Source organism: Ochotona curzoniae, unplaced genomic scaffold, assembly GCF_017591425.1.
Source record: "Ochotona curzoniae isolate NIBS_2020 unplaced genomic scaffold, NIBS_Ocur_1.0 patch341, whole genome shotgun sequence".
NCBI lineage: Eukaryota > Metazoa > Chordata > Mammalia > Lagomorpha > Ochotonidae > Ochotona > Ochotona curzoniae.
In genome coordinates, this window is record NW_024466908.1 from 153,056 (window position 1) to 177,632 (window position 24,577).

Genomic DNA, 24,577 nt, shown 5'->3' on the forward strand with positions numbered 1-24,577 from the left:
GCTGCCATGAGCTCTCGGTGAGGGCTCTGTGACACTGGCTGCACAGCTTCCCTCAGGTAGAAAGTGTGGTGGCCCAGCCCCCCTCCGAGCCTTGTGGGATGTTGTTGGGTCTCAGGGTTCCGTTTCAAGGGGTGGGGGCTAAAGTAGGCCTGCAAACTGGGGGACCTGTAGGCCCTGGAAGGTCCAAAGCTGTGGTGACAAGCGAGCGGCTGACTATGACAGTGGGGACCAGGGGCTTCTCTGGGAGGAGGCATGGGCTAGGGTCCATCCTGGTCCTCCCTGGTGGGCTTCATGCCTTGCTGTCCCCTGCCCTCCTCATTCCCACCCCACCCCCTGCTGTGCTGCCAGGGACCCTAAGAGGCCAGGCTGTGCTGAGTGAACCCACCCACCCCTCTGGGAGAGGTGAGATTGGAGCTGGGGGGGTGGAGACAGGCTTGTGGGTGGGAGCAGGGCCTCCGGGGAGCATGGTTCCCTCTGTGCTGTGAGTAATCTGGCCCCACATTCGCAGCTCCCTGGGGATTGCACAACTTCCTCTTGGGGCCACCAGAGGTGCAGGGGGCTGGGTGAGAAGCAACACAGGGGAAATGAGGAAACTGGGGCTGGCGCTGGGGTGGAGGCACAGCCCTTGGATGCCGGCGCCTGGAGGAGCTGATCAATTCAGGGGGCCTCCTGCTAGGGGTCTGCCGCTGTCAGGGATGCACAGCCCTGTGTACATGCGCTGATGTGTGTGCTGTCTTCGGGGAGTGGGTGAGTGGTCCAGCTTCTGGGAAGGGGACACATGAAGCAGAGCAGGGCCAGAGCCAGGGGTGGGTTGGGCGGGAGTTGGGGGCATGGGAAAAGCAGGGACCCTGTCCAGATTCCAGGAGAGTGTGAGATGTTGGGAAGTAGAAAGTTGGCCAGACTCTGTTTTGAGGTTCTGATGGGAAGGCCATGGGTGTAAAGTGCTTATCATGGGCAAATTCCCGGACACTCTGTGTCTGCCTGGTTTGGATGCCAGCCCTGTCACTTTGTAGTTCCTTGCATTCCAGGTGACTACACTGCTTTATCTGTAAAATGAGGTTACAGTGCCCACCTCTGGGATTCATTCTGAGGTGTCACAGATAGCTGTGAGTGCCTGCTTAAAGAAGCACCGTGGACAGGCCACCACTCCCCCCCAGTGTGCAGTGGCTCTGTGTGCAGATGGCTTGTGAGGGTTATGCTTCATGGTGGGGACTGAGGGGAAGCTGGGGCGGTTTACAGACACTACAGTTACTACACCTCGCTCCACGGCAGGTGCAGCTCCAACTCCTTTGCCTGCGTCAGCCTCTGGGACCCTCATGGTCATACTGTGAGCCTGCTAGTGTCCCCATTCTATAGAGGGGAAACGTGGAGGCTCAAATGGCTCAGCCTAGGACAGTGATGTTGGTGAGGAAGGACAGATGTTTCACTCAGCCCTCTGGTGACCCCTGCATCCCTGACCCTGCCCTTTTCTGGGTTAAGTGGGAGGTGAGTAGAGGGAAGGAGGCGGTAAAGCTTGCCATGAGGGATAGGAAGGGCCACCTGGCCGGCTGTGGGCTCTGCCTGGGAGCTGTCTCTTCAAGTCAGTCTTCAAACAAGCATCAACAGGTAAGAGTGAATTTAATAATAAAGAGAGTGACTTTTAATTTTCATATTACTGATTTTTCACTTTGTTTTTTTAAAAGATTTATTTATTTATTGGAAAGTCAGAGATACAGAGAGGAGAGACAGAGAGGAAGATCTTCCGTCACATGATTCACTCCCCAAGTGAGAGCAACGGCCGATGCTATGCCGATCCGAAGCCAGGATCCAGGAACCTCTTCCAGGTATCCCACACAGGTGCAGGGTCCCAAAGCTTTGGGCCATCCTCGACTGCTTTCCCAGGCCACAAGCAGGAAGCTGGATGGGAAGTGGAGCTGCCGGAATTAGAACTGGCGCCCATATGGGATCCTGGCGTGTTCAAGGTGAGGCCTTTAGCTGCTGGGCCACGCCGCCAGGCCCTGATTTTTCACTTTGAAAGGTGTGTGCACACACACACACAAAAGTAGAAAGACAACACATCCATTCAGTGAGTCAGTCCCTAAGTGTTGCCAACAGCCAGGGCTGAGCCCAGCTAAAGCCAGAAGTGAAGAGCTCCATCCAGGTCTGGCATGTAGGAGGCAGGGACCCGAGTGCTCAGGCCATTACCTGCTGCCTCCCAGGGTGTGCATTCATAGGAAGCTGGACTGGAAGTGGAGATGAAGTTTAAACCTAGATAATGAAGCAGGTGCCTCATGTGACATTTTAGTCACTCTGCCAAATGCACTCCTCCCTCCCCTACCCCCCAGAATGACATTTTAGGAGCTATAGGGCCAACTTTGGGAAGTGCTGCTCAGTGGTTATGGACATGCCCCTTGGTTCAGACAGACATGACCTTGAGTTCCCTCCAGGCCATTTGTGACACCACTCTGGACCTGTTTCTGCATATTTAAAATGGAGTAATAACAGTTTCTTCCTCCTGCAGTGATGATAAGAATGAAATAAGGTGTCGGTGTACAGTGCACAGACCACCCCTGGAATCATTGTTCAATCAACAGAAACTGTTGTCAGGTACCTGCTACAGGGAGGGTTGAGTGGTAGGCGGGGAATTGAACTCACAGACTCCCTGGCAGGGATGTCTTCCTTTTCTTTCTTTTAAAATTGTTTATTTATTTATTGGAGAGGCGATGTTAGAGAGAGGGAGATCTTTCTACTGCTTCACTCTCCAAATGGCCACAAGGACCAGAGCTGAGCCAGTCCAAAGCCAGGAGCCAGGGGTTTGTTCTGGATCTCCCACGTGGATGCAGGGTTCATCCTCTGCTGCTTTCCCAGGCCACAAGCAGGGACCTGGATCAAAAGTGGAACAGTCAGGACTCAAACTGAACATCCACATGGGATGCCAGTGCCACAGAGGCTGGCTTTGTCTTCTGTACCACAGCCCCAGCCCCAGGGGTGTTTTTGTGGAACTGTGGATCTAAGCCCTTGCTGAACCCTCATCAAACCAGCAAGTAGTGGGTTTCTAGGAACGTTTTCTTCCCCAATAGGATAGACTAGAATAGAAAATATCCAAGCATGCTGCACAGGATGGCCAGGTGTTATTTGTAGGACACTTTGCTATGTGTCTGTCTAGGGCCAAATCAAATCCATTTCCCTGGGAGTCACTTCAGGAAATTGGGAGGCCCTTCCTCAGAGACCCTGCTCCCTGAGCTGTGTTCATGGAGTCCCTCCTAGGGACAGCATCCAGTCCCTGCCCAGGTGTCTGCCCTGGGTAAGCCCAGTGGGCTGGCTGGCGAGTTAGGACCTGATTCTTACCAAGGTGGCTACCATGAGTGTGGGTCGGCAGAGCAGAGGGTGCAGGTGGTCAGGAGGGCTTCCTGGGGATGCTGATGGATTGGATGGGATAGCATTGGACTGAGAAGGAGTCTGACCTGCTGATTGCCCCCAACTTGCTACATGTGCAGTGACTCTGAGTCAGGAATCATAGCAGCTGTTAGCACTCCCTCCTCCCCCTGCAGCCCCGTCTGGCTCTGAGGGGCTGTGCAGAGGAACCCTGCCTACAGGCTTGCATCAGGAGCCACACTTAACTCTGTCTGGCAAGTGTGTGGCCTAGTCAGGCTCTCAGTTTCTTCATTTGTAAAGAGGACCTAGAAAGCCCTGGGCAACTGGCCTCCAGGGCGGGGATGCCCGTCTTGTGATCTATTGTGGATGAAGTGGCTGTGGGAAGTGTGGTGAGTGTGGGGGCAAGTAATTACTGTCACTCACCAGGCAGGGAGGACCGAGGAGGTCATGAGGCCGTCAGCTGCCTGGCTGGAGAGCCCCCCGCTACGCCACCCCATGACCTGAACGAATGGTGGGAGAGACCTGTGGCCCAAGGCAGGCTGGGGATATCCCCAGCTCTGAGTGGAGGTGGCCTGGTGGGGACCTCAAAGGGGTCTGGCTTGAATCTGGGAACCCCCAGCTCCAGAGCCCTTCCCCATGCTGAGTGCCCTGGGAACCCCAGCTTGGGGGTCTGTGTGGCCAGCTGCAGGGGCAATACCCTAGTCCTGACTGGCAGAGGCCAGTTTCCAGGAAGCTGTGGGAGGCTTCCTGGAAACCTTCAGCGGCTTAGGCGAGAACTGCCATGGTCCAGGGTGCTGTTCAGTGGCAAGGTGCGTACATTGAGCATCCACTGTATGCTTGCAGTTTAGTCTTCCCATTCAGTTAATGTATAGGTCTTTCTATCACCCCATTTTACAGATGGAAAAACTGAGTTCCAGGGAGAGGGTGAGCCTTTTTCTCAGTGTTGCCTAGCTGGTGAGTGGCAAAGCTGTGGGTATTCAATCAGGAGTTAGGCAGCCGGTCTGGGGAGTGTCACAGCCAGCTGCAAGCCCTTGAGCAGAGACTCTCTGATGGTCCAGAGAGACAGGGATAGAGACACTGCTTTGCTCCTCAGATGGCTGCAACGGCCAGGGCTAGGTCTGGCCAGAGCCTGGAGCCAGGAGCTTCTTCCAGGTCTCTGACATGAGTGCAGGGCCCCAAGCATTTGGGTTATTGACAGTCACCTTTTCTGCTTTCCTAAGTGCATTAGCAGGAGCTGGATAGGAAGTGGAGCAGCTGGCACTCAAATGGACACTCACAGGGTATCCTGGTATTCCAGCGTTGCAGGTGGCAGCTTCACTCACTATGCTGCTGTGCTGGCCGTAGCACCTGCTTAAACAGCGTCTGCACCTGGTGAGGATCCTGCACAGACTCTGCTGCCGTGTGGCCCTGGTTAGGTTTGCTGGCTCCCCAGGCTCCTGGGGTGTGTGGCCCAGGAACTGGCCCCTGTCTTCCCCTTCTCAGCAGACCAGCTGATAATCAGGTGTATCAGAAGCCTCTGGGAGAACACAAGCCCTGGACTCTCCGGTCACACCCCGCAATCCCACCCTAAGGCAGCTGGGGACTCTGAGAGCCCAGGCAGGGTCTGCTGCTTCATGCCCTGCAGGCTTCTCACCCAGCGACCCCCAGATCTGCTCCAGAGCTTCCCCACGGGGGTTCTGTAGGCAGCCACGTGGGAATTTTGCCTGGCTGTTAAGATGTAGGTGTCCACATCTGAGTGCTGGGGCCTGGTTTCCTGTTCATGCACACCCTGGGAAGCAGCAGTGGTGATGCAGGTAATGGGGTTCCAGCAGATGGGGTTCTTTAGCCACTAGGCTACCGCGCTGGGCCCTAGTGTATCTATCCTTCTCTCTCTCAAATAAATAAAAAAACTGGGGGAGGGGGGAGTAAAATAGGAGTAGAGGAATGACGAAATGGTGGTGAAAGCCTTAACTGGAAATAATATTTTTTTCTTTGAGACACATTAAACAGCCTAGCAAACATACTAGGTAGTAATGATACCCAGTCAGGGAGGGGCCTGCATGGTAGCCTAGCAGCTAAAGTCCTCATCTTGCACGCGCTGGGATCCCATATAGGTGCCAGTTCTAATGTTGGCAGCCCCGCTTCCTGTCCAGTTTCCTGTTTGTGGCCTGGAAAGGCAGTGGAGGATGACTCAGGGCCTTGGGACCCTGCACCCACATAGCACATAGGAGACCTAGAAGAGGCTCCTGGCTCCTGGCTTCAGATCAGCTCAGCTTCGACCATTGCAGTCACTTGGGGAGTGAATCATTGGATGGAGGCTCTTCCTCTCTGTCTTTCCTCCTCTTTTATTTATTTGTTTTAGATGGAGAAACCGAACCCTAAAGTGAAACTTTGGAAAGCATTTTCCAGGGCCATGCCATTGTCCGTAACAGAGCTGGGGCTAGACCCAAGTGCATCTGCCTCCACAGCCACCTGCTCTGCCCGGGCCACCCTCTCCCTTACCTGCTGTCTGTTCTCAGAGAAGTGTATGTGGCTGCTCCCTTCTTGAGTATTCCCTTTTCCTGCTCCTCCTTCAGCTTCTAGCAATAGAAGGTGTCCTGTTCCCGGGGGCGGGGCGGGATATCTCTGGGAGCCAAGCTATGCGTGGCCCTCAGCTCTGGGGAGATGCTTGCTGACCCAAGGAGGCAATATGCACATGCCAGGCCCTCAGGACAGAACTCAGTACCCGGTTCAGGAGAAACCTGACTGTGTTCCACCAAGCACAGAAGTCTGTGACTCTGGCAGTTCTTAGATTTTCGGGGGCCACGGGAAGCAGAGCCTTGGCCAGGGAAGCCACGTGGCAAAGGACTCCTAAGATCAGATTCATTCCACCAGTTTGCAGCCTGCACTTGTACACACACATTCCTGCACTAGGCAGGCAGCTGGCTGGTAGAGGACCCCTTACACAGAGGCTACACGAGGCAAGGCCTGGTTTCCCAGCTGGAGGCCTGGTTTGCCTGGTTGTCAAATTTGGAGCAGAGGGGAAGGGTCTTGCTGGTGCCGATTAGGCTGAAATTCCCTGGGCTCCAACCTCTGCCGACTGTGGTGGCCCCCCTGGGAAGGCGGGAGGAACTGAGCCTCCCTGGCAGAGGGTGTTCTGTCCTGGAGGGCCATTTGCCCATGGTATTCTTAGCACTGAATCACCCGAGAGACTATTTTTAGCCTGAGTTCTAAGTGGTGCCAACATCTGGCACGGCCAGGACCAAAGGGGGTGAGGGTAGCAGGAGCGACCCCTTTTGGTGCCTCTGGCTCCTGAGATCTTGGCACCAGCTCTGGCCCGAAGCTGGACACGTGGTAGTTGCCTGCTCCTTTGGGTGCCTTGCCTTCCCTACTACAGCTCAGCTCCTGCGGAGAGGGGAATGTGGGGGTGCAGTGGGTGCCCTGTTCCTGTTGGCAAAGCAAGGGCTAAAGGTACTTTCCAGCTGGACATTTGCCAAGCCATCCATTCAGGGTGCTGGCCAGCATCTGACCCTTGAAACCGGGGCTTCCGAGGAGGGAGGGGCCCTATCTAGCCCCAGGTGAGGACAGAGGGGCTAGAGCAGCTGTGGCTAGCCCAGGCAGGCTCTGCATTAGACCACCCCGGGGCTGAGTCCTGGGCCTTAACTATGTGACCATGTACTATTTGTCAAACTCTTCATGCCTGTACTTTCTCATCTATGAGCTGGGGACGGGATGCAGTGTCGGGAGGATCAGGTAGCAGTGAGTGCCACGGTGCATTGGAAGGTGCCACATCACAGGGAGGTGGCACTGTGGTCCTTGTGCTGCCCTGTTGAGTGAGTGGGCAGGAGGCATCCCAGTTTTCCCCTGAGGGAGGGGATCCTTGGGGCATGGGACACAGAGGGCATAGCAGGGATGGTTTCTGCAGGGCTGCAGCCCAAGGTTGAGGGCTCACAGGTAGACTGGAGGTGGGACCTGGCCAGTAGCTTGGGAACATGCGATCTTCCCACACATTGCTTTATGCCCACTCAGGACGGAGGTGGTACCCTGGGCCGTGGAGTATGGTGCACATGGCAATCGGGAGCATGTGGGTCCATGAGACATTCACTGGCAGTGGATGTTGCCATGTCATTCCCTTGAGGGAGGGCTGGAGTTTCATTGCCTTGAGGGAGTTGGGGGAACAGTTTGGCTTAGAAGTTTCGGGGGGGGGGCAAGGCTCCCCCTGAACCATGCAGTCCACACCCCCGACCTGCTTCTCAGGGGCTTCTGGGATATGAAGAGGCTGAGAGAAGTGTAGGTTCTAGACTCTCCCTCAAAACCCCAGAGGGGCCTTGAGATTCCCCTGGGAGCATGGGAGAGGTCCCCGCAAGGGCAGCTGGGTGGTCCGGCCCTGCCAGTTTTCCATTAAGCTGCTGCATCCTTGGGCTGCACAGACCAAGGTCCCAGAAAATGGGGTATTCTGCTGCTAGCCTCAGCCAGGAGCACCATGGGTGCACGACTTCCCAGGTTCCCGCTACCTGGCCTGCTGTGCCCTCTGACTGGGCATTGACTTGGGAGGGGATGTGTGTGCTAGGGACCCGATACCTGGGATGTGGTGACATGGAGGGGGCTGCTTCTCGGAGGGAAAGCCAAGCTGCTGCCTTCAGGAGGGGAGGTGCTCTGTTAGTGGTGGGATCTGGGTCACTTGAGAGGCAGCACTGTGATGGATACTAAAGCATGTGTCCAGGCGCTGGTGTGAGGCAGGTGCTCAGGGAATAGTTAAAAGAAGAGCATACCATGATAACAGCACACCAGCTAGACAAGCAGCTCCCCTGATGTAGGGACAAAATCCCACCTTTCCTTCTCACCTCTGCCTTCTCCTTCCCCGTCCCCTGCTTTGGGGGACTAGCCTGAGGTTACCTCAGCACGGGGCTCTAGACTTGGCCTCGGTCATAACCTTGAACCTCTTCACTTCCCCAATTGGATTCTCAGTTCTTTCATCTATAAAGTGAAAGCCATGGGCTCAACCTAGAAGGCCCCTTCTGGCCCCCCGCAACCTTGGTTCTCAGGGGCAGTCTCCCCCAGTTTTGGGGGAGGGGAACACTCTTTCCCTGGTCTCCCTCCACATGAAGGCCTTGGCCCAGGGCGGGGACCCTGACTGAGGAAGGAGCTGGGCTCTGAGTGGTAGCAGGTGGACTTAAAGGATGCTGTGCTGCCTACTGCTCTTCAGCTGTAGAGAGAGCCCGTGGGTGTTGGGGTGGGTGGCCATCCAACTGTGTCCACCGGGCAAGAGGGGGTTACCGCCGTGACTTTGGTGTGTGACCTTCAGGGAGTGTGGGCGGCCCGCGGAGGGAGTACATGTTTGTGTCTTTGGGCCTGGGTGTGAGGGAAAGTGTGTGTGACCTGTGCTTGGGCCAGGAGGGGGCAAGTGCAGGTGGATCTCAGAAGGGAAAATGATTGGTTGCAGCCTGAGGTTCCAGAAGGCCTGGCCTCCTCCCAGCAGGCTTTCTTCCCTCCTCCCCTGCTCTGCCCTTGGAGTGGAAGTGGGGTAAGGGACTGCCCCCTGATTGAAGCCCCTCCTGGGGAAGTTTCAGAGCCATGGGCTGCCATACTGCCATTGTGGGGAGTCAGTGGTGACATTGTGACACCAGCAGAATGTCAAGACCCCCAAGTCCTGGAATCTTGTAAGACCCTTGCCAAAAGATGTGTTCTCACCCCCATCCCCGAGGCCCTGACTGGGGGCACTCATGGTGGTCAGCAGCCAAACAGCTTCTCAGCTTGAGGAGACTCCAGACAGCTGGGGCATGGGGGCAGGCAGAAGACAGGCCTCACCTGCTCCCTCCACCCGACCCTCCGGCCGCCACCACCAGCGGGTGACTCACTCCCCCAGGGAGTAGGCCAGCTCCCATTTGGGAAGCCCCAGGGCCTGGTGCAGACCCAGCGGTCACCCAGCCTGGGTGTCTCAGGGCCTTGGCCAGCTGGGGAGAGAGGAGGCAGGCCCTGTGTTTTGGGCAGGGACAGGTAGAGCCAGACTTCTCTCGCCCCTTCTCCTTCCATCTGGCCACAGCCAAGGCTGCAACCTCGGGTTATGTAATGGACCCAAAATGCCTTGCTAGGGAACAGCCCAGCTGGGGCCAGGACCCAGGAGTGCCCAGCCAGCAAATGCTGCCACAGGGCCTGCTCTAGCTTCCCTTCCTCCCTGCCCCCCCTTTCCCCAGGGGGAGGTAGACACGGGGCTGTGCTGTCTGGGAGGGGGAGGGGAGGCCCTCTCCTGGGACATGAATTCTTGGCCTCACCCCAGCTGCTGGCCCGCCCAGCTCTGCTCCAGGGTAACGCTGGGTGCACACACAGCCCCATTGTGTGCCTGGGGCCCTGCACCCGCCATGGGCCTGGCACCAGCTCTGTCAGCAGCAGTGGCTTCATTAGCTTCTCGGCACCCCCGCTGGGACCTGAGTCCTGTCCAACCCCATCCCACCTCAGCCTTAAGGAGGAAAAAGGGGGGCTGGTGACAGGGATGAAAGTCCTGGGTGAGGAGGGCCCATGACCAGGTCGGACACTTGAGAGGCCGTCAGCTGTGAGAGACACAAGCGGAGACTTAGCTCATTCACCAATGAGGCAGCTGAAGTAGCAGGCGGCGGCACTCACTGGGTAGCTGTGGGGAGCCCGGGAGAGGGTTGCAAGGCCTGGTGGGTTCTGGTACCCCTGTGTGCTCTCACAAAGTATGCTGGTACATTTGTCAGGCTGGTGCTCTGGCTGAACAGGCAGGACAGGCCTGCAAAGCAAGAGGGCAGGTTCTGGGTCTTAGTTGCTCTGTTGCACCTGCCCTGTGGCTGTTGGAAGGGACAGTAGAGGTGATGCTTACTCAGGGTCTGGTCAGCTTCTTCTTCTGTAGGTTTCTTTATTGGAATGTCAGAGTTACACACACACACCTTTCATCTGCTGACTCAACCTCAAAGTGGCCACAGGGGCTCTGGCTGGACCAGGCTGAAGCGGGAGCCAGTACCTTCTTCTGGGTCTCCCAAGTGGGTGTAGGAGCCCAAGGACTCGGGTCATTCTCTGCTGCATTTCCAGGCTCATAAGCAGGGAGCTGGATCAGAAGTGGAATAGCCAGGACTTGAACCAGATGAGGGTGCTGCTGGGACCCTTGTGGGACTGGTTCTTCACCTTGCAGGCTGAGCTGACTTGCAGCCCTGACTCCCAGGGCTGTGGAGCTGCAAGCTCCCCTTCCCCATCCTGCTGCTCCCTAGCTCTCTGTCCATGCTGAGCCCTGGGCCTGCCCTCTGCTTCAGCCCGGCCTCAGCCTCTGCAAAGGGGCAGTGACCTACAGGGTGGTGAAATGCTGGGCTGGGCCCAGAGTACAGGCGAGAAGGAAATAGGGAGGTCACTCCTTCATTCCCTGCCCGGGACTCCATCTCTCCCTCCATGCAGCCCGGACTCATCATCCTCTGTGATCACCTTCCTCAGCAACCAGTCCATGCATCTTCATCTCAGGTCACAGAGCAGGCATGTCCAGCCTTACCTGTCTTAACATGGCAAGGTCCAGAGCATCCTGTCTGGGTGCCTCTGTGAAGGCCACACCGGAGATGCCAAGAAAGAGCAAAGCCTGGGCCAGCCCTCAGGGTGCCCACACTGAAAGTTTTGGGAGAAATTGACAGAATGACCTCAGTTTCTCATCTGCAAAATGGACACACTAGTATCTCCTACTTCCCAGACTGAGTGGGAAAGTCAAATGAGTCCATGCGTGAAAAACTGGACACCATTCCTGCCAGGTGGCTAATGAATCGTCTGATTCAGTTTTATGTGCAGGTGTAATAGAGGCAGAAGCAGAGCTCTCTATACTGGGCAGAGCTGCTTTACTCCAAACTAGATTGGAAATACAACAGAGACTATCTTGGTTGATCTTGTGTTCCTGTGTCAGACCAGAGTCAGACTTAGGGTAGATGAGGAGGCTGTTTTCAAGCAGTGATCAGAGGAAGGTAAAGATAGGGCAGGCTCCCCCAGAGGAGGCCCTAAAGTATGGCTTCAGGGGATGAAGAGGAGCTAGACAAGCTGTGGAGGGGAAAGAACTAGAAGGAGCATGTGGAAGCCAGGCCCAGGTTAGGGTGAGGGAGTCAGGAAGTCCCCTGGCTGCCCCCAGGGCTTGTTCATGGGGAGGGAAGACCCCTAATGCCTTGGGGGCCCTGGCAGGGCATTTGAACTTTATCTGGAGGGGCAGGGAGCCCCAGGGGTGGTGGAGCAGGAACATGGTTGGTTCTGTCTCTGTGTCTTATTCCCTCGGGACCACCTTCTCCCTCCATTTCTTCAGTGATGAGTTCTATCCACTCTTCAGCCTCTTCTCTACCATTCTTACTCACCCCACCCTGAAGACCCCCAGCCCTGCCTTGGCTTCCTCTCTGGCCATTCTGGCCTGTTCCCTCTGCCCTGCTGTTATCTGTTTTTCCCTTCCTCTCCTAGTCTCTGGGATAGCAGTTGGGTAGAGTTGGACTTGGGAGGTAGTGTGGTGTCACTGCATAGTGGGAGCTGGCATGATGGTGCCTGGGCCTGCGATGTGACATAGCCCTCTGTAGCCTTCATGGAGTGACCTCCCCACCTCAGTAGTGTGGCTGAAGCTTAGGAAAAAGACCAAAGTTTACATCATCATCCGGATGCAAGGAAACAGGATTTCCAACCAGATAAATTAGGGAGTGAAAGGATCTTGTCTTTTTGTTTATAAGGTTAGTGGAGAGGGATATTGAAACAGATGGGAGACTACAGAAAACCAGTGTCTCTTCTCCCTACAAACATCCATTCGTCTACCCATGTGTGTGTTACATCCATTCATCCATCTATGTACAATCCTATTACATCCATCCACGCAGGAATCCATGCATCCATGTACCCAGCCATTCATTCATCTATGAGTCTATCCATTCACCCCTGTGTGCACACATCCATTCACCCATGCATGCATCTCTCCATCCATCTATCCATGCATCCACCTGTCCATTGTATTCATGCACCTATGCATCCACCAAATACTTGCTCAGCACCTCTGTGGTACTAGGCATTACATGAAATACTTTTCGTTTAACCTTAACAGTCACTCTCCAGAATGGACATCATCCTCATTTACACACTAGGAAGCTGAGACCCTGTGAATTCAAGTAGGTTGATGAACACTGCACATCCAGCTGAGATGCAACTCTTCCTGCTGTTAGTGTGCGAGCAGAAGGCAGCATTTGGTTTTAGCAGTGCCTGGATCTGAGTGTGTCATCAGATGCATGGACATGCAAAGATTTCAGAACACTGAGGTTCTACAGTTCTATCTTTGGAGCATCATCCTGGAGCCAGAGAACATTGCCGGACTTCACGTCATATAGGGATTTGTCACAGCAACCAAATGTTGCTGATATCACCTCCACTGCGGAGGTTTCTTCTCCATGCAGCTTGTCACACTGCCAGTGCTGGTTCCTTTGTCTGTGCTTTATCAACTCTGATTTTGAGAGCACACAGAGGTAAACTTTCAGAGACTCAGCCATATTCTCTTGGGCAGCCACAGTCTGGAACTGGCCCTTCAGAAATAGGGACCATTTCCACAGGTCCACATTTGGCTGCTGTGCCCTAGTTCAACCAGTCTCCTCCAAGGCCTGAATCTTACCAGTCTGCAGTCAGCTTTCCTGCAGGGTAGGTCAGCTTATTAGTGTTATGGTTGTTTGTTTGTTTAACAGATTTGGAAATAGACAGAGGTCTTCCATGCTCTGGTTCACTCCCCAGATGGCTGTAATGGCCAGGGCCAGATCAGTCTAAAGCCCAGGGACAAGGGCTTATTCTGGTCTCCCATATGGATGCAGGGGACGGGGACTTGGGCCATCTTCTGCTATTTTCCCTGGAGCATTAGCAGGAAGCCAGATCAGAAGTAGAGCAGGGCTCTTCGCAGTAGCCTAGCAGCTGAAGTCCTCACCTTGCACACTTTGGGATCCCATATTGGCACTGGTTCTAATCCCAGCAGCCCTGCTTCCCATCCCAGCAGCCCTGATTCCCATCCAGCTCCCTGCTTGTGGCCTGGGAAAGCAGTCGAGGATGGCCCAAAGCCTTGGGACTCTATACCCGCGCGGGAGACCTGGAAGAAGCTCTTGGCTCCTGGCTTCAGATCAGCTCAGCTCCGGCCATTGCGGCTGCTTGGGGAGTGAATCAATGGACGGAAGATCTTCCTCTCTGTTTCTTCTCCTCTTTGTATTTCTGACTTTACAATAAAGTGAGTAAAAATCTTTTTTAAAAAAGTAGAGCAGGGCCTGGCACGGTAGCCTAGGTGCAAGTCCTCGCCTTGCACATGCCAGGATCCCAAATGGGCTCCGATTCTAATCCCAGCAGCCCTGCTTTCCCATCCAGCTCCCTGCTTGTGGCCTGGGAAAGCAGTCGAGGAAAGCCCAAAGCCTTGGGACGCTGCACCTGCTGGGAGACCCGGAAGAAGCTCCTGGCTCCTGGCTTTGTATTGGCGTAGCCCCAGCTGTTGCTGCCGCTTGGGCAGTAAACCATCAGACAGAAAATCTTCCTCTCTGTCTCTCCCCCTCTCTCTGCCTTTCCAATAAAAAAAAATATATTTTTAAAAAAAGAAGTAGAGCAGGGCCCGGCAGTGTGGCCTAGTGGCTAAAGTCCTCACCTTGAACGTGCTGGGATCCCATATGGGCGCCGGTTCTAATCCCGGCAGCTCCACTTCCCATCCAGCTCCCTGCTTGTGGCCTGGGAAAGCAGTTGAGGACGGCCCAAAGCCGTGTGGGAGACCCGGAAGAAGTTCCTGGATCCTGGCTCTGGATCCTAGCTTCGCATCGGCCGTTGTGCTCACTTGGGGAGTGAATCATCGGACAGAAGATCTTCCTCTCTGTCTCTCCTCCTCTCTGTATATCTGACTTTCCAATAAATAAATAAATCTTTAAAAAAAAAAAAAAAGAAGAAGTAGAGCAGCTGGGGCTTGAACTGGCAACCATATGGGATGCTGGCCTTGAAGGAGATGGCTTTACCCACTGGCTGCACCACGTGCCAGCCCCTGGCTTTTTTCCCCTAAACTCTGAAGTTAGTTGTTCATTTTCATACCTCCTTGGAAAGGGTATGGGTTCAAAGACTCGGGGGAGAGTCCCACAGCAGCAGTGCAGGACTTGTGGGATGGAGAAAGGAAGGAAGCTGACAGTGTGGGCCTCTTTGGTTCCATCTCTCTGGGAATCATGGTTATCCAGTGGGGCTGGAGTCTTTGGTTAGGGGTCCTGGGAAAGGAAGGGTGTGGACTCCCTTGGCTCTGGTGTAGGTGTAGGTGGCACTCAGGAGGGCTGGTTCCGGACTGTGGGTGCCCAGGGGAATATGCCTGGGGCCTTGACAGCTTTGGCCTCATTAGCCAAGGCCTGACCTGGTGGTGTGCCAGGCAGGCCCTCTTGCCATAGTCTCCTTCCTGTCTTTGTCCAGTGGCTTGTCCAGGAAGACCCTTCCCACGGGAGCCTGTCCCCAGTGCCCCCTTCAGTGGGTTCAGCAAACACTCAAGGAGCTCTGAGGAGGTGCTATGCAGAGAGCAGAAGCTGGGCTGGGGTGGGGGAGGGCTCTTTCTGGGGCATGAATGAAGCTCTTCTCAAGCTAGAAGTTGGCTGGCCCTTGGCAGCTAGCATGGTTAGTTCCTGCAGGCAGCACCTCCATGACTCCACACTCTCCCAGGCAAGCTGGGTGCTGGTGGCACAGGGCCTGGCACTGTCACCCAGTCCCCTCCCACCTCGAGCATCCTGAGACTGTGATTGCCGTGGTTTTCTGACTTCCTTTTTCTTTCTCTCACTGCCCTGCCCATGGCTGCCATGTGGCTGCCTTTAGTCAGCTGGAAACTAGGCCTTCTAGTGCTTTCCTTCTGTGTCTCCAGCAGAAGATGATGTAATTTATGGGGCCCGAGAGGAGAGGACACCTTGGCCCTCCATTAAAGCCTGGATTCTGCTTGCTTCCATTCCCACACCTGTCGGCTTCATCCCACTGCAGCTCTCATCCCTAAGGGGACAAGGGAATAAGATGAGGTAAATGAAGGAAGTGGTGTAGGTAAGACCTCTGGGGTAGGGACAGGTGTAGTCCCACTGGGAAGTGACGGGGCTGTGGGCAGGTGTACGGAATCCGCAGTCCCTGAGATTCTGCACCCACAGCCCCTCCCCAGCGCAGCTTTGGTCATGATGAGCTTAATGGCAGAGGCAGGGGTGTGTCCACCTGAGCTGGCCACACTCATTACCTCTGACACTCTATTTCCTGGGGGGGGGGGGGGGGAGGGCGGTGATGGCATCCATTCCTGCCAATTGGCAGAGCTGGGGTATCAGAAAGAACATTTCTGCTGTCTCCCCTGACCCCACATGGGCAGGTGTATGGGTCTGTGGCTGGGGGTGTGGCAAGGAAGAACAGAGAAGGTTTGGGAGGAGTTGAGATGTGGGGAAAATGGTGGGACTTTCAGTTCAGATCTCAGGTTTGGCCTTAAGCGTCTTTGATCCAGTCCTGCAGCTGCTGGCCAAACCTGACCCTGTGGAGAAGGTGGAGCAGCTCCAAGCCAGGCAGATAAGAGGGGTGGGAGATAAGCAAGGGAGAGCAGGGTTTACTGACCTCCGTCCCCACCTGACGCACAGTCCTGAGCACTCTGTCCTGCTGAGGCAAGAGGCTTCTTGGGGGTGTTGGAGGCCCCGGGGGGGGGGGGGGAGAAAAAAAGGTGGCTGTGTCTGTGTGAGTTTTGCAATAAAGCCTTCATGTTGCTCCAATACCTGTGTGTGGCCTCGAGAGGTGGGGCAGGTGGGAGGTTGGAATGTGGCTGTAGGCGGTCATTTCTCCTCTATGGGCCCAGGGAAGGTGGCGTGCTGGGCAGGTTTCTTCTGGCTTCCCAGGAGGAGAGGTGGAGCTGCTTCAGTTGAAACCTGGGCCTAGGGCAGCAGCCTTCACTGGGGAGCCCTGGGGCCGTTAGGGGAAGGCTAGGCTCTGGGAGAAGGAGCCCAGGATTTTCTGTTTTGACTTCCCTAGGCCGAGCTCCTGCACTGAACAGAGGAGGAGGCCCGTTGGGACAGGTGCATGGAGTGAGGGGACAGCAGTCCCTGGGCCACTGCCCGCGCTGGCCACCCGGCCTCCCCCGCCAGGCGTGAGTCAGATCGAAAGCAGAAGCTGCCAGACACCGCGGAGAGTGAAGCGAGGCAGAACCAACTGTGCTATTTTGGAAGCCGGTTAATTCCCCCTCGCGCCGCCCCGCCTCCCTCTCTCTCTGGGCTCTCATCCTCCTCCTAGCACTTTGGCCTCCTCAGGGAGCAGTTAGGACAGGGCTGGAGTTCCCTGATGTGTGTCTCTGTGTGTAGGGGGTTGATGGGAGAGGGCAGAAAGCCGGTTACCAGCTCTTCCCTTTGCCAATCCCCCACCCCTCCAATTCTGGTGGGGAGAGGGGAGGAGCTGGCGTCTCCCAGCGCCCGTGGGTGTTGGAGGCCAGAGCGCCCCCTCTCGGCGGCGCCCGTGGGTAGGGCGGCCCCGGTGAGCGGCCAGGTCACCGGCTCTCAACCCTGCCCTGTGGCCCTGGCGCCGCCCTCCCCGCCTGTCTTTCGCCACCATCGGGGCCAGCTGTCAGCTGCCTCTCCCAGGGTCGTGAGTGACGAGCACCTCAGGTGGGAGCCTCTCCCGGCAGTGAACCTCAGCGGCCTGGGAGGGATTTCCGGGCCCTGGGGAGAGATATTTTGGGGCTGTGGGCCTTTGCAGAACCTGTGAAATCGCTCACCCCGCAGTAGACCTGACCAATCCCCTTAAGCCATCAGCTCACTCATTGGACATCCTAGGCCTGCTTGGAGTTCTGTTCCTCCCGTCCACCCTTTTGGGTTTCTTTGGAGCCCAGGCGAGCCTGGGGGTCCCTGCCGTCCAGCCTGCAGTGGAGAAAGAGGTCAGTGGGGTGTGTGTCGTCTGAGCTGAAGAGGAGGGCATGGGGGTGGAGAGGATTCCTTGTCCTTTTTGGAACCGTGGGCCAGGGGCACGATGGGCTTGGCCCTTGTAGTGAGCGCATGCAGGGGCGATGGGAAAACCTCTGCTTCATGTGGCTGCCTCCTGGGTGGGGTGCCTGGGGTCAGAGCTGTACAGTTCACCACCCCTAGCGCATGTGCAATGTTGCTCACCCAGGTTGGTGGGAGCGGGGGCGGGGGGATGGTCAGCAGGCAGGGGACCAAATGACATCTCGATCCTTACAGGTCTCAGGTGAGCAGGACTTGGGTTTCTGGCTGCTCAGATGGAATTAGGGGTTCAGGCAGGTGGGGGAGGGGCAAGGAAGAGCAGGCTCCTAAGCCTGCTGCAGGGTGCTCCCGCACCCCCAGTCTGGCTGCAGAACCCACAGGCAGGCACATGCCAGGGGTACTGTGTCCTCAGGTGCTCTGCCAGCCCTATGGCGGGCAGCCCTATGGCGGGGTGTGTGTGTGTGTACAAGAATGGAAGTGTAGCTGTGTGTCTCACAGGGCCCGTCTGGGTTGGGTTTCCACTGGTAACCACATCAACTTCTCGGCTGTTTTCCCACAGACCATGACTATCTCCTGCAGAGCCCAAACACGCGGTGAGCCCACTGAGTGGGCACAGAGCTGGCTCACAGCCTTGTGTTCTGGCACCCGCTTGGGGTCCTGGGCTTGGGAGTCAGGGCTTTTGCCTCAAGTTCATTGTGGGACTCAGACATCCCTGCTTGTCCTTTAAAGTGTCTCTCTCTAGACTGCCCTGCACCTGTCTGCTATCTCCTCACCCACACCTCTCATCACCAGTTTTCGTACTTGGAACCCACCTGGCAAGGTCTTCAGGAGGACCAAGTCAAGTTTCTTTAAAGTGACCACAAATCTTGCAGGGTAACTTGCTAAGAGGTGCAGGTTGTTAGTTTCAGATTTATTTATTTGAAAGGGAGAGTGTGTGTATGTGTGAGAGAGAGAGAGAAGAGATCTATCTACTGGTTCATTCCCCAGATGGCAGTAAAGGCTAGGGCTGGACCAGGCTGAAGCCGGGAGCCAGGAGCTTCATCCAGATCTGTTACGTGGGTGCCCAAGCACTGGGGCCATCTTCTGCTCCCTTCCCAGACTCATTAGCAGGGTGCTGGATTTGATGTGAGGCAGTGCTGGGACATAGACTGGCATATATCATCATACAGCAGCTTAACCCACCGTATCACCACACTGGCCCCAAGGTGCTGATTCTGACTCAGTGATCTGGACAGGGGCCACAGAGGCTGCTTTTTCAACCAGCAGTTAAGGGGTATGATGCCCTCTCAAAGTCCCATCAGGTAGATGGGGGTTGTGCAGGCATGGATCTGACACTCTCAGACCACTCCCTCGGGGCCAGCACATTTCAGCTCCTTGCCAGCCTGCTTTACAATTGGGGAAACTGAGGCTGCATGCTCTAGTGGGTGGCAAAGGCAGATTGGAACTCTGGTCTGTGGGGTCCCAGGCATGTTTCTGGTCCTCTAAACCCAGCTGTTTTCTAGATGAAGGCATCAGGAAGCTGCATGGGTTGGCCCTGGGTAGAGGGGCAGCTTAAGGCAGCAGCATAGCTCTGGAGGAGGTAGTTCCAAAAGGGCTTGTATCCTGCTCCGGCCAGCTTGGCCAGGTCTCCCCGCTCCCCCTGGCCAGCTCAGTCAAGCCTCCCCACCTCCCCTTGGCTACCACCACATATACAAGCACTGGGCTTAAGATCCCCTCATTCCTTAGTCCTTTCTGCAAATGCTGAACTCACTGGGGTATCCACCAGTTCCTGAGTATCCAGGCAGTGGCTGGGTCTGGGGACCAGGTGCCCCTGCTCTCTGTCTTCCAGCTGTGCAGCTGTTGGCAGGTGTTTGGCCTCTCTGCCTCAGTTGCTCCTTTGTGAAATGGAGATGATCAGTGACTCCATCGATGGGTGAGGCTGCTTTGAAGAGTAAGTTGGTGATGGATCTGAATGGGCTGGACAAACTGCCTGGGGCATGGTGCATGCCCAGTGTGTGCAGTCCTTGACAGCTGTTGGGAGGTACCTCGAGACCATAGCCCACCCCTTGTTGAGCTTGTAGTGTCCCCTCCTTCCTGCTTATTTCCTCCTCCTCAGGAAGGCTGACAGTCAGACCCAAAGCCAAGTAGTTGTACTTGGCAGTAGATCAGATCCCACGGAGAGCAGAGGCCAAGTGGGCATGAAGGCTACAAGTGATGAAGGTAAAAAAGACCCCGGAACAGGGCCAGGCACCAGGCACAGGTGGGGATCAGAGTGCTCGGTAGGTACCAGGCCTGGGGCAGGGTGCCAGGCTGGGGTGGCTTGGGGGCCAGCACAGAAGTATGAATCAGCAGTCCAGACCTGCAGCAGGGTTTGAAGCAAGGCACTATGACAGAATGCCAGAAGGGGCTCCAGGCTGTGTGCTGCTCTGTGCACCTGTGTACCTGCCTCCTTTCTCACTGGGACAAGAAGCCTTCCTCACCCTGTGCAGGTGCAGAAGAGGCTGGGATGCAGGCTCCTCCTCCCGGGAAGATGAAAGGCAAAAGCTAGATCCTACCAGTAGCTAGTTTGTCTTCAGCGGACCTCTCTCAATTGTCCTTTCCTGGCCCCGCAGACTGAGCTCCCAAGGACTGGAGCACGCACATGCATCTGTACCAGCAGGGCTCTCAGCACATAAGTGTATATGGAGGAGTTAGAAAACCTTCAAGATGTGCCATGCAGCCCTGCATGTGAGCCGCCATGGACCCAACACCCAGCGAAGGGCAAGAGAGCTGCTGGGAGCAGGTGTGGCGTGATCAGGCTCTTGTGCTGAGCCCGTGGGGCTATGGTACCCCTGCAGGAGGACTTACTGCAGTCTAAGTTATTGGACCCTCCCCCCACACACGATCTCTGGTGACACCAGGCTGCCTTGTCCTCCCTGGGGAGGGCTTTAGGGATAAGTGGACTGACTGCCACTCAGGACAACTGGGGTGTGCTTCCGCTCCCCTGCTGGGAGCAGGCGCACTGTGAGGCTCTGTGCAGGAGCTCTGAGTGCACTGGCTCCCTGATCCTCCCTGTACCACCCGCATGCACAGCACGCTGGTCCCATGCCAGGGATCTGATCCATTTTATCACATTTCTGTCTGGTAGGCCTGATCTAACTGTCCCCTGGGCCCTCTTGTGGCCCATGTGCACCGCCTCACTGAAACCCAGATATACAAGAGTTGTTCCTGAAGCTTGTGGTTGTGGATATCTTGGTGGAGGCTAAACGACCTATGCAAGGAGCCTGCTGACACCCCGGAGGTGTCAGGGAGTGCTGAGGACTGCACAGGCTTCACGAACAAGGGCATGGGGTGGGAGTGAATAGGGCTGGGAGGGTAGAGAACATTATCCCATCTGCATGGGGGCAGAGGTGGCTTTCCTTGAAGGGCCCTGACTTTCTCAGTTTTGCCAAAGCTGCAGGTCATGCACCTGAGTGCTTAGGCCAAGTCCCTGCTTCCACGTGTTCTTGCAGTGTGACCCTTTTAAGTCTTGGTTTCCCCATCTGCTGGTGTTGCTGTTTTCCTGGGTGCTGCCCGCGGAGGCTGGGTTAGGGAAGATGCCTGGTGTGCAGTGGGACTAGTGGGTGTTTGCTGCACACAAGAAGCCATGCTGAGTCAGAATATGTTGCAGCACTGGACAGGCAGGCCCTGGGGGCCCTGCGTATCTGTGTTCTGAATCTGGTAGGTACAATGGGATGGGGGCTCTGAGAGAAGATAGGTGGCGTCTCTGGATGCTTCCTGGTTGCTAGGAGACCGGGAGCTGATGAAGAAACAATTAGGGAAAAAGAGTGGACACAGGCAGGGTGCCTAGTGGGTGGAGTGGCCATGGTGAAGTGTAAGGGGAAAGAGGAGGGGGATTTCACATTCTTGCCCTGGTACAGCCGAGGAGTGAGGTGGCTGCCTTCTGGGATGTGTGTATGTGTACACAAGCGTGCTCGCATGTGCTCTTGCACGTGTGTGAGACACACACACAGAAGCAGAGACATGCGCGGAGGCTGGGCTGTGTCTGCATGTCCCTGCGCTAGGCTGCCTCAGGGACGTTCTGGTTTCTCTTCATGCTGCTCTCAGTTCTGCATGCCCTTCTCCTCATCCTGCCACTCCCAGGGCCAGTCCTCCTGGAGCAAACCCATGCCAGGGTTCAGCCTGTCCCGTGGGAAGCACAGGGTGCCTCTGCTGGCTTGGGGCTGCCTTTGAAGCGGCTCTGCGTGCTGCCCTGGGCCAGTAGGCCGCCGGCTGGGAGGCGCCGCAACCGCCCTTTCCTGTGGGATGTGAGCCTGGACTTGGCCACTGGGCCTGGGATGTGGGAACTGGACGTTGCTCCACTGGCCAGGAGCTGGGGGCAGGTGTCCTCTCTTCCTCCCTCTTTTCCTCTCCCTCTCCCTCCCACTCAGAGACTTCAAAGCAAGCCCCTGAGTCTCTCCCCTGCAGCCCCCTGCAGGGGCCCTTTGCGGTGTTTCTGGGAGAGGTGTGAACTCTGGGAAGCCAGCTCTGGGTTTGAGTCTTGCCCTGGTGCCACGCAGGTACCTTGTGCCGGTGCCTTGGTGGAACCTTGGCTTCCTCGTGGGAGTCCCTGGTTCCTTTCCAATCCACTTTCAACACATACAGAGGGTCTGGCCTGTGCTGGGGTCATGCGATCCCACTAGACATCAGTTATGTCACATGACAGATGCAGATGGCCACACCCTCCCTGCGGGGCAGGGTCCCGGGCTCTTGCCTTTGAAGTCGGCTATGATGACACACAGGCGTACACCTGTGCACATTCACTGGGCCTCACACCTCAAAGCTATGAGGTTTTCTGGAATAATTAACATCCCTGCACGGAGTGAGGAGAGCAGAGCAGTGAATTAAACATGTTCAAAGCAGGTGCTTCTGACCTTACATCCGTTTCTGGGACCCAGGGCTTTCCAGTCAAACAGCACACACTTCCTGAAGCGTGGGGTTTGCTCTCAGCATGGGAAGTAGCCGGAGGGTCCCAGTGCCCTCATGGCCTCCCGGTTGCCCCCTGCCAGGCATGGGAATGCTAACCTGCATTGCCCAGTGGTCCCAGGCGCAGGACACTTGGTGCTTTGCTCAGTACCCTGCCTATTCATCATCACTGTAAGACCCTGAAGGAGTACTTACTCGTCTGTCTCCACCTGCCTCTCCAAGACCTACTCCTGCCAATTACGTGCTAGACAAGCACTAAGAAAAAGCATCTTTCAAAACCCAGGCTTTGGGAGGGGGAACCCAGAGGGGGCTTGGTAATGGGAAAAGCTGGTCCGAGACCTCCCTGCCCTGTCCAGTAAGGAGAGGCAGGCTGGTGTTTGTGTGTGTGTGTGTTGAATGGTTGAGACTCTTCCCAAAAGGACCTGGAGAGGAACAGACAGAGAATGTCCTGGTTGGGGTGACAGGATGGCGCACTGCTTCTGTCCACACTCCCAGCAGGCATGCCCACGTGGGGCATGGCAGCTCAGATGGAGATGGGATAGGCTGATCGCTGGTAGGCACTGCTTGACATGGAGATTCCAAGACCAGGCCCGAGCTTGGAACTGGAGCTCAAATTCTCTGAGGCCCAGGCCTGTGCCCTTCCCATGACCTTCCATGGGCAGGACTGCTGGCCCCTGGGAGCTGTGTCTCACCTGCATTGCCCAGCCCCCATGAGAAGCTGTGACCACCTCGGCAATAGAGAGTGGCCACCTTGACTCAGCCAGCCACCCCACACACAGGAAGCTTTTCCTGTCTTCCTGTCCCAAGGCTGAACAGCTCCTGGGGTAGAGGGGAGGGATGTCAGGGGGTGCTCCCACCCCAGCCTCCCCTACCCTCATTGGCACCTGTGCTGGGGAGGAGGGTGGGCTTTCGTTCAGTGGAGGCTTCATGCCCCATGCCGAGTGGGCTGTGCCAGTACAATGGCTTGTCTGTGTCAGCCTGACTCAGGAGAAAGCTGCTTCCGACCACAGAGGCACAGAGGGTAACGGGGCTCAGTCCGGCCGCTGGACTCTCGTGCTTTGTTGTTTCAGCCACTTGATGTGTGTCTTCCTGGGAATGCAGGAAATTGCCCCCTGAGCCCTTTGAGGCAGGCTCTCCCGTGTCTGGGGCATCCGGAGCACGTGGCCCCAGGTTCTCTCTGCCTGTGGGGCTGTTGCAGCCTTGGATCATGGGGGCTTCTTCAGTAAGAATAGTTCCTTCCATAAAAAAGTGTTATTATTATTATTATTTGTTTATTTGAAAGGCATAATTACAGAGAGAGAGCATTCCATTTGCTGGTTCACTTTCCCAAATGGCCATAATGGCTGGGATTGGGCCCAAGCTGAAATTAGGAACCTGAATTCCATCCAGGTCTCAACATGGGTGCAGAGACCCAAGCAACTTGGACCATCCTCTGCTGCTTTCCCAGATCATAAACAGGGAGCTTAGATAGTGGAGCAGCTGGAACACAAACTGGAGCCTATATGGATTGCTGGCCCTGCAAGGGGCAACTTTACCTACTAGGCCACGGCGCCAGCTCCCCTCCCCCATTCTTTTTGTGTGTGGTTCCCCTCACCCAGCCTGAGCCTGGTTCCTGTTTGGCTTGCCATACTGGAGGGGTGCAGTGTGTCAGGTGCAGTGTGTTTTCTAGTGAGGCATCAGAATAGGGCCCTGCTGAGACCTCCTGTAAAACTGCAGGGCATTGAAATACCCTAACCAGGGACAAAGTCACAGCTCAACTGTGACTCATTTCTACCTTCAAGTGCTGGCCTTCCATATGAGAACCAGCTTGTGTCCAGGCTGCTCCACTTCCCCATCCAGCTCCCTGCTAGTGGTCTGGGAAAGCAGCAGAGGATGGTCCAAAACTTTTGGCCCTTGCACCCATATGGGGGAGCCCAGAAGAAGCTCTTGGCCCCTGGCTTCTGATTGGCTCAGCTCTGGCTGTTGTGGCCATTTGGAGTGGACCCAGTGGATGGAGGATCCTTCTCTTGTCCCTCTTTGCCATAAATCTACCTTGCCAATAAAAATAAATATTAAAAATAAATAAATAAATAAATACCCCATGTTGTACGTGACAACTGACTCGACACAGACCCAGGGTGAGGGCCCTGGAGCCAGCCCCGAGGGCCCAGCACAGCGACCTGTACTGAGTAACAGTATCTCTGTGCCTGTGGTGCTTCAGCCGTGAAGTGGGGACGATGATGAAGTAACCAAGGGTTACACAAGGTGCTTTGAACAGTGCTGGACCCACGCGAAGCAGGCTTTGCATCAGATTACTCTCCCTGATTGGGAAGATACACATGTTCATTATGGAAGCAAGGCAACATTCCAGAAGATCAGCGTGAGGGCTGGGTGCAGCAGTTGGGACATCGCTGGGGAACCTGCATCCCACA

At 55.8% G+C, this 24,577-nt stretch overlaps 1 protein-coding gene across 4 annotated transcripts in view; it reads left to right on the forward strand.

Annotated features, from left to right (window-relative positions):
- Nucleotides 1–24,577, forward strand: part of LOC121167146 (transcription factor EB) — a 46,619-nt gene that overhangs the window by 10,913 nt on the left and 11,129 nt on the right. Inside the window, exons 1-2 of one of the 4 annotated variants that reach the window (XM_040996524.1) lie at nucleotides 732–747; nucleotides 15,161–15,308. The exons of 1 other annotated variant lie outside the window; for it this stretch is intronic. In XM_040996524.1, coding sequence (XP_040852458.1) covers nucleotides 15,304–15,308 — 5 coding nt within the window. In that variant the 5' untranslated portion in view covers nucleotides 732–747; nucleotides 15,161–15,303. Of the gene's footprint in view, nucleotides 1–611; nucleotides 748–14,223; nucleotides 15,309–16,284; nucleotides 17,180–24,577 lie in introns of those variants that run through there. 2 more of the 4 variants (XM_040996526.1, XM_040996523.1) reach the window with 2 other exon arrangements.